This window comes from Engraulis encrasicolus, chromosome 18 (assembly GCF_034702125.1).
Source record: "Engraulis encrasicolus isolate BLACKSEA-1 chromosome 18, IST_EnEncr_1.0, whole genome shotgun sequence".
NCBI lineage: Eukaryota > Metazoa > Chordata > Actinopteri > Clupeiformes > Engraulidae > Engraulis > Engraulis encrasicolus.
In genome coordinates, this window is record NC_085874.1 from 33,179,688 (window position 1) to 33,189,687 (window position 10,000).

At 44.6% G+C, this 10,000-nt stretch overlaps 1 protein-coding gene across 1 annotated transcript in view; it reads left to right on the forward strand.

Moving 5' to 3' along the window:
* Window positions 1-5,278: 5,278 nt before the first annotated feature.
* Window positions 5,279-10,000, forward strand: part of si:ch211-225h24.2 (uncharacterized protein LOC564539 homolog) — a 30,374-nt gene continuing 25,652 nt past the window's right edge. The window contains exon 1 of the mRNA XM_063223466.1: window positions 5,279-5,738. Within this exon, the coding sequence (XP_063079536.1) occupies window positions 5,652-5,738 (87 nt within the window). The 5' untranslated portion in view covers window positions 5,279-5,651. The remainder of the gene's footprint in view (window positions 5,739-10,000) is intronic.

A 10,000-nucleotide genomic window follows, 5' to 3' on the forward strand; every position in this document is an offset into this window, starting at 1 on the left:
TGGGGACCCTATTGCCAGTTCTAGTCCCTGCCAGGTAGGGGAATCTTACACAGAGGGCCCTGTGGTAGTCACACAGTACTTTGTAGTCAGAACTCTTTCAAAAAGGAAACTCAGAGGGTGTTTGGCTTGTTCTTTCAAAGCTTCTAATTCCCTTTTGTAGATCAAAGGGGCTACATATTAATCTAGTTCTGTCTCTGGGAATAATTAAACAGTTGCTAATCATTTTTTAAAAACACATCCAGGAACAACAGACGTTGCTGGAGTATTTTTGGCTTTCATGTGGCCTAGTTGTTCTTTCTCCCAACATCCCCTTCCCATCCAAACCTACTTCCTTTCAATCCCCTCCTCCCTCTTTCATATACCCCTGCATCTCTCTCTCTCTCTCTCTCTCTCTCTCTCTCTCTCTCTCTCTCTCTCTCTCTCTCTCTCTCTCTCTCTCTCTCTCTCTCTCTCTCTCTCTCTCTCTCTCTCTCTCTCTCTCTCTCTCTCTCTCTCTCTCTCCTCTTCTTTCACCCTCATTTTTTGTGCCCTCTACGACCTGGCCGAGGTCACTATTTGTATTCCCTGCTGCATTCCACCTCCTCCTCTAAGCTGCCCTAAAAGAGTGTGTTAACAAGCCAAGCAGTGCGGCCCAGCAGGACACAGTTTTACAAACAGCCACACAAATACCTGCATTGTTACTGAGAGCCATGGAGAGAGAGAGAGAGAGAGAGAGAGAGAGAGAGAGAGAGAGAGAGAGAGAGAGAGAGAGAGAGAGAGAGAGAGAGAGAGAGAGAGAGAGAGAGAGAGAGAGAGACACACACACAGAGACAGAGACAGAGACAGAGACAGAGACAGAGACCGATAGATGAGGAAGAAAGAGGGAGAAACAGAGAGAGAGAGAGAGAGAGAGAGTGAAAGGGAGAGACTTAAAAGGGAGAAAATACAACAGTGTACCTCAAAAGCAAAACAAATAAGAACTTTCTTGCAAACCATTTCTTGGCATGAAAGTAACAGGTCTCATAAACTGCTCGGATATAAAGGAGTTCAGGGAGAGGAGAACAGCCAGACGAAACAACTGAAGCACATAAAAGTCTACAAAGCGCAGCTGAGCCAAGATCTTAAGGAGTTAAAGAGAAGACTCAATAAAGGCGAATAGCGGCCAGGGGGAGGAAGAAAGAATGACTGAGAGGCAGGAGTATTAAAGATTAAGGAGGGCACCGCTGAGGTAAAATTATGGTGAAGTCCAATCCGTCTCTAATATTAACCATGCATTCATCATAGTCACTGACAAGCGTTATGTAATGGTGGTGACGGTATCAGAACAGCAAGGCCATTTTGAGACCTGCCAATGGTTCCATCCATCTGGAACTCTTTTCCGACATTACATTACATACATTACATTACACTTAGCTGACACTTTTATCCAAAGCGACTTACAGTTATTTAGGGACATGGTATTGGTTAGTCCCTGGAGAAATGTGGGATTAGGTGCCTTGCTCAATGGCACTTCAGCCATTGATTGCTGGTAAGGGTGGGATTTGAACCCGCAACCCTCTGATCTAAAGGCCAGTGCTCTAACCATTGAGACATGGTCCAAGAATAATGACAAGATCACCTGGAACTGATCATATAACCAGGCTGGTGGTGGGTACAAGTCTTTAAGGAAGGTTGCAGTTTGCAGGTGACCTGTAGGAGGTCTCTTGGTCTGTCCTGAGGCCTCTGACCCTGTGCTGTTGACCAGGGCTGGATTAACTCATTTGCGCTGAGCCTATGTTGTCACCTTGTCACCAAAATTGTAATGACGAAGTCTTAATCTGTTTCTTAAGGCACTCAGTAATGTCATAGCAATGTTGTTATGATACTGCAGCTTTTCACAATTATTGACACCCTCCCATTGGTCAACCAGGGGCCCCCAGGCAGGTGGGGGCCCATAGCGTTATCTAACCTGTGCGTTAATCCAGTCATGGTGCAGAAACTAAAGAGTCACAATCTCATCAAGGAGAGGCGAGGAGAGCATGACCATGGCTAAGGATGACAACGGATGACTAGGCACTATTCTAAACGCAGCATTCCGTGGCCATGATGATGACATTGGCTGTAGAAAGTGACATAACCTTTTGAAAACCTACACACTAAAAGTAGACCTAATCCCCCAGTAATTTAATGTGATGATCCATTTCAGTTTTTTACTATGTAGTTTGCAGTAATATATTGTTGGAAAAAAATAGATACCACCATTCCGACAATTAATCGTCAGTGTCAGCATGGCTGTATGTCAGAATGGTGGCATGTAACCTTAAAAACCGTTCGTGCTTCGTTTGTACCAACAACATAAATGTCAGTGTGACCCTTTATGACAAACATGGACATCATGTATGTTAGATGCTCAGCAACAACAGCTATACAAATATGCCCCCCTGCCATCACAGTACACAGTTTCCAGCACTCCCTGCAGTTACCAAAGGCATCGTTTTATACTGTGTGAACAGCTGGTCATATGCAGACGACAGAGTTTGTCGAGAGACATTAACATTACATTTAGCAGACGCTTTTAACCAAAGCAACTTACAAATGCCTCTTTTCCACTGCAGGTTTTCTAGTAGGCCTACAGCTCAACACAGCGTGATTCGGCCGCCACTTTTTGCTTTTCGCAGAGGCACGACACAGCTCAATGGTAAAGCAAAAAGTGGCGGCCGAATCGAGTTTTGTAGAGCTGTAGGCCTACCAGAAAACCTGCTGTGGAAAAGAGGCAAAAGAGGACATTCAAACAAGTACAGAGTGTGGGGACAATACAGAGTGCAGCAGTATTCAATTAATTTAGAACAGAGAGCAGTAGGGTAATATAGTATAAATAGTGGAGGCCATGAAGTGTATAGTGCAAGTTAGTGCCTATTAGATTAGTGCCTATTAGATGAGCAGAGTTAGTTTTGTTATGCAAGGAAGCTCTTTCGGAAGAGATGAGTCTTCACAAGCTTCTTGGAGGTGTAGAGCAGTCGTTCCCAACCTTTTTCTTAAGGGGACCCATGTTTTTACTATTGTAAGCTTTGGTGACCCAACCACGCGAGCGCCCGCACGAGACGGAGTCACAAGATGCCCTCTGTTTCCTGGGAAAACTAATTTTAGTTATTTTATTCCTCAATTTGTCTTTGGTCAAATATAGAATACATGTTTAATGTAGCACTTACAATTTGCTGCTTCTATGCACGTATTAGTTAAATGCATTGTCATCTAGGCTAATCATCATGGGCTATATGTATATTTCAAATGAAACCCCTTAAAATCAAGAGGGCTCTGCGACCCCCTGTGGATCTTTGGCGACCCATAAGTTGGGTCCCGACCCATAGGTTGGGAACCACTGGTGTAGAGGGATGACCCTGCTCTTGTAGCCACGTGTAGCTTATTCCACTATTGAGGGACAATGACAGAAAACAGTTTGGATAGGGATCGCCTTTTTTGTGAGTATGAGGGAGAGGCTAAACGCTTGGTACTGTGCAAGTGTGTGCACTTTCTCACGTGAACTGGACACCTGGACAATTGGCGCCGTGCGGCAGCCTCCAGAGCTGGTGTGTGACTGTGGGAATGTGTATGTGTATTGTGAAAGGAAAGAGCTTTGAATTCATTTTCATAGTTGTGATACCGCACTATATAAACACGTGTTGTATTGTATTGTATTTTGTTGTATTGTATTGTATTGTATTTTGTTGTATTGTATTGTATTGTATTGTATTGTATTGTTGTATTCTACTGGGGGCATGCAGCACACTGGAAGGAACATATTTAGCATAGCCCTCAGGTAAGTCAGAGCAGTAGTTTCAGTGGTGTAGTCTACGTAGAACGCAGGTGCACTTAAAATTGATAACTCCATTATTTTGAATAGCACAGATATGGATAGTATACCTACTTCAAAAAATGCTCAAATATACAGTATACCCACTACAAAAAAGGAGACTACACCATTGAGTAGCTTCGAGGCAAGGGTTAGGGGCCTTGTGTTTAATTAAAGCGGACATGCGGTGGTGTGACATGCGCCCTTTTGGGTTGGGTGAGCATCAGATGTGATGCTGGGTTCAGGACCACTTGCAAGGGTCTTATTGCACAAGGTTGAAGACCAGTCAAGAGGGAGTTGCAGTCATCAAGGAGAGAGATGACCATGGCCTGTACCAGATTCTGGGTGGCATATTGGGTCAGATCTTCCAAACATGAGGCTTTCCAGACATAGGCACTTAGTTATGATGATTCAATATCAAGTGTAAAACCACTGGACTAGGCTCTTCCCAGGCTGCCTTGTGCGCTTGTGCCAATCTGAGGGAAAGAATGGATCTTCGCTGAAATCTTCACCTGTGTTTGAGAATGATAAAACAGGAGGAAGGACAAGATGTACTATTAGGCTTACAATAAAATGGAGGCTTGTTTGTTCATAGATTTTAGTGAGTGAGAAGTCAGCACACTTAAAATCCTTTTTGTTGTATTTTATTAGCCTATTTCATGGCAGGATGTGAACAATCCTCTCCTTCAACTTGTTTGTTCATAGAACCACCATCTTAACACCAGACACAAAACCAGCCTTCCATCAACCTTTAAATAGTTGACCTATTTTAAATAGCTTAGACTGACCTCCCCAATAAAATGAATACTTGTTCCCAGACTATACTTGTGATGATAGTCTGGCGATAGCCAGGGTGACTAGACTCTACACTACACACACATCTCCCAACAGATGCCAGTCAGTGTGTGTTCACCGACTGCCCTCTAGTGGCATCTTTTGGTGGGTGAGTTACAGTCCTCTTGTCTCGGGGAAATGTATGATAAGTTATGCCTTGCTCCTTAACATATTTTCCCACAGCGGATGGCACACTGCGCACATGCACACACCCTTTCCTTCCACGAAGATATCCAGTTTTGTGTTCATTTCCACACACTGAGAAGTCAGTGGATACTTTTAATGACCTATAAAAGGTGTGCGTAATGACTAAACGTTTGTTCATTACGCATCTCGGTTTTACCAATTTAGTATCCAGACATTCGTTTTCCATGGCCTATAACTTCTGGTTATATCTAGACTACAGATACACTGTAATAATAGCAAAATGCCATTCAGTTGTAATGTAATGGCTATGTGGTATCAATTTACTCTGGGTACACCTGTGCATCGTGAACTGATATAGTGTATGACTGTAGCCTAATTCATAACGCATAGATCAACAGTCAACAGAGGTTCTCCTAAAAGCGTGGAGCGCTAGAACTACATGGGAGGAGGAGCTGTCGGCTGTAGGATGAGGGTGGAGAGTGCCGTTGGGGGTCCAGGTGCTGCGGCCAGTCAGTGCCTTCTAGGACAGTTACTAAAGTGCCCAAAAGCAGAAGCCAGCGTCACTCAGATCTCCGTGTTCTCCTAGCTTCCTCTCCCTTGCACCGAAGGAGGACGATTTGTAGCGTTTATGGAGAAGGTCCAAGACCGAGTGGAGTAATCCTGAGGAGTGAGCTCCCGTTTGGTTCGGTCAGTGCTGCCCTGCGATCTCTCCTCCAAGTCGCCCAGCTCTACTCCTCCTTAACGGGCAAGGTCGTTGCCAAAAGTCAGGAAACACGAAGGGTTTCGAAATTCGCACTATTCTGAGCTGCATTCGGATTTCAGCGACGGACAGAAAAAGAGCAGCGGCAGAACAACGGCGAAAATGTTCAAAAAGAGTAAAAGTCAAGTACTTGTGGATTACGCGTCCGAGGAGGACGACATGTCTTGGCATCACCTCCACTCGTACAAGGTGAGTCTTTATTTGTCTGGAAGACAAGCAAAACAAACTGCGCTTTGTTACGGCAATGGAAAGCTAATCACCTGTCATTTAAGAGTACATGGTGATTCATTATGGTCTGTTCTGAAAACTCTCACAGTACTTTGCAGATGTAATGTTGTCCTCTTTCAGCAAACAAACTTTCCAAACGTAATCATATCGAAATACCGGTTCCAAGTTATTATCCTGTGAAAAGTAACTCCCTGGCTCCTTATGCTTAAATATGTATGGCAAGTAGGTATATGACAAGTTTCTCTTTAAGTGGAGTTGTGAATAGCCAGACGCACATAAACAACATGGTAAACAGGTGCCGCGTGAACCCCTTTATCCACTTGACCCACTGTTCCACAAGCTTGAGACGCGCGGCTCAGAATCCCCTCACCATGTTTTTGAGGTAGTTTATATTGAGGTGTTCAGCCATGTAAAAACAGCAAGTTAATCCATGTATATAGTTGATGTTATCAATGAAAAAAAGAAACGGAGGCGGTTTGATATTTAGATAACAGTGGCGATGAGCGGAAGCTGACAGACTGCAGATCTGAGTTTTGTGCCAATATTTAAGGTGTAAATATAAAGGGCGCCCGAGGTATTAGTCCGACACACACACACACACACACACACACACACACACACACACACACACACACACACACACACACACACACACACACACACACACACACACACACACACACACACACACACACACACACACACAGTGTATTAGACTTGTCCCTGAGGATGACATAGTGATAAGTCTGGGCAGTCATCATGGTGGCGGGAACACACACAAGTGCTTGCTTACAGATACAGGCTCAGGGTCATCTAGGGTGCCTACATCAGCATGTATAGGTGTGTGTGTGCGTGTGTGTGTGTGTGTGCGTGTGCGTGTGCGTGTGCGTGCGTGTATGTGAGGGGGTTTGGGATGAATCTCAGTGTCAGTTGAGGCCGCACTGGGGTAAAGGAACCGGCCTGGACATAGGCAATAAGACACTGCTGACACACATGCACACTTTCTCTCTCTCTCTCTCTCTCTCTCTCTCTCTCTGTCACACACACACTCTCTCTCTCTCTCTCTCTCTCTCTCTCTCTCTCTCTCTCTCTCTCTCTCTCTCTCTCGCACACACACACACACACACACACACACACAGAGTCTGTCCCCGGGTCTGTCCCTCTTCCTCTACCACCCGCCGCCACACACACACACTCCCAGTGTGTGCATGCAGTGTCTTCTAACTCACACGGGGAGGAGACGAGGGGCCCACCGCCAGAGCGCTGTGTTGATTTTGAGTCTTATCTGGACTGTAAAACTCCAGGAAAGTACAGGCACACACGCCGTACTTAGCCAAATGTAGGCTATCACGTATCCTGCTATCCTGTTTCTTCTCCTCCTCCTCTTCCTCTACCTCTTCCTGTGCCTGCCAATCGATCTATCACAACAGCAACAATAGCTTGTAGCCCCTTAATGCACGCCGTACCTCCTGAGGCACGCTGTAATAGACATTGAAAGTGAACTACAATAGCACTACACTACTATCACAGTGCAAGGGGCCTTTAGTAATACATTACGACTTGGTCATTGCCATGCTGGTAACAGCTAATTTATAAAGCCGTGTCTTAAGGGGTTAACCCGTTAAAACACAGCGTTATAAATTTGTTGTTACCAGAATGGCAGTGAAGGAGTCCTAGTGCATTACTTAAGGCCCTGTGTTATGTCATAGTTTAGTAGTACTGTGGTAATTAACCTTTCAATGACTATTACAGTGGGCCTTAGATGGTACGACGTGCATTAAGGGGTTTAACATATCAGTTCCCCTGTGTTCCCCTATAGCCTGGCAATTAAAACAGCCTCCTTTATAATAGTTTTGTAAATCGTGTGAGCTGTTCTTTTTTATTTTTTCCCTTCCTTTCCTTTATTCTTTTCCTGTCCAAAACTGACAGTGATGCCGAGAGTTTTCTTTCCCATCAGCATGGAGGAATGAGGATGTAATCTGATTTCAGCCAAGAGCCAGTCATCTTCGCTTACCTGAACAAGTGACATGAACAAGCTAAAGTAAATATGCCTACTGCCAGACTATAAAGTGACGTTTACATTAACGAGTGGCTGGCTACATGCATAGCTGCTGACAGTTAGGAGAAACCTAGCAGTCATACGCTCAACACAACACAATAATACAAGGTCAGGCAGAGAGAGAGATTTTGTCATGTACCCCCTCTCTGTTCTTCTCAGAGAGACAACTGGCACTGTAGTCTCTGGCCTCCATGATAGGTGTAGCACAGTGGTTCTTTTTTTAACAGAGCCCCCTATGAGCTCATCACAAGCTGTCCAACACCCCCTTGAGCTCATAATAACCCAAATATACTAACGGCCCCTCATACGCAACTGCCCCCCCCCCCCCAGCTGCCTCCTTCTCAAGGCTCCCCTCGGGCATCTTACAACCATTGAGAACCACTTGTTTAACAGAAGACATGAGCACAGGAAGAGACAGATGAGTAAGCAGTAGAAAAAGAAGATATCCTCCGCGCTGCTGTACTTCACAATCTGGTGCGTCACGGGAAAGAAAAAGTTTTATTGGGCCAAGTGCCAAGACTAACGTTTCAAAGTTGTCAAGTCTTATTCAGAGTCAATATGGCAAACCTGGGTATGTGGTGCTTAAAAAAACGTTCAAAGAACACCTGACAGGTAGGTAGGGGGCGGTGACCAAATCACCCAAGTGTGCCGAAGACATAGGCTGCACTCATATAACAGTTGAAGGAGAGGATTGTGCACATCCCAGGGAAAGGTAGTAGTAGTAGTAGTAGTAGTTTTCAGAGTGAGAAGTCCGCACACGTAGAATCCTTTTTTTGCACTCATATAACAGCAAAATCCAACATAGAACCTCACAAACAAGAGAAAGAAAAAGAAACCAGTGTAACAGAAGACATGAACAGAGGAAGAGAGAGATGCGTAAGCAGTAGTGGTGCTTGTCTTACTGTGAGAAATGATGGTGGCCTCCTGCTGTTGTCAGCCCTCACATACACTAGATACTGTACGGGTGGTGTCCCACAGCCACCAGCCACCCTCATGTGTCACCTCACTCACACTCATACCGTAGCCTACATGTACTCCCGTTTTCACACCATCAAAGATATCGTCTTGACCCAATTTTTTTTTCAAGGTTGTTTTTCACCAGCGCGTATCTGGAGAATATGTGCTGCACCTCGAAAAAAACCCAAAAAAACGATCAACCGCTATGCTGGGGCTACAATGAGTAGGCTACATTAAGTCAAAGACTGCTTTTTAACAAATGTAACATAACCTTGTAACATAACAACGTTGTTGCAATAACTACACTGTCCACCATCCTACACAGTGCACTTGTATGTCATTTTGTCATGTACCCCCTCACTCAAGCTCAATAACTTCTGTACTCCTGACTACACTTCGTAGGTCTACATTTCGTTATTATTAAATTTTTCCACGTACCCCCTGCAGTGTGCTCGCTGGCGTAACCCCTTGTGGTATGTGGTTGGTAATCACTGCTGCAAGGGACGCAGCTAAGGAAGTGCTTCAGTCAGAGAAGGTCTTTATGGATTCCTTCAGGGTCAGCATCTGTAGGGAGCAGCTAGCTGATTACTATTGGATTTCCTCAACAGCATCGACAAATTGGGGATCAATGTACTTGTGTGGCTTGCCTTGTGCATGCTAAGCACTAGGGTCTAGAGGAGATCTAACCTCTATGTGTCACATATCTTTTTTTGTGATATTTTTGGGTTTTTTATGCCTTTATTGTGAAAAGACAGTTACTGAGGGACAGGAAATGAGCAGGGAGAGAGAGACGGGGAAGGTTCGCCAAATGACTTAGGCCATAATCGAACCCGGGTCGCCTGTGTAGTAACCAGTGCCCTACCGTTAGGCCACAGCTGGACTGGTGCGTCTGGCATCTTAAAACATACTTCTTTCTGTTAGACAAGGTGAATGCAGTGCAAGGTGAAACATGCGTGTGTACACAATCTATAAACATCAAGAGAAGACAAAATTAAAAAATGTCACTGATTACAGCAAAACCATAGATTGTATATAACTAACGTTCTATGAATAAAACCAATCAAAAGATTATTTAAAAGAGTATTTAACGTGTAATTATTGCCTATAAAGCGACAAATGCTGAGCAGCCACTGGGGTTAAGACAAGTCTTGTTGAGAAGGAACACAGTTGGTTGGCGAGGACAAATTCCCAAGAAGATCCTGTCCTG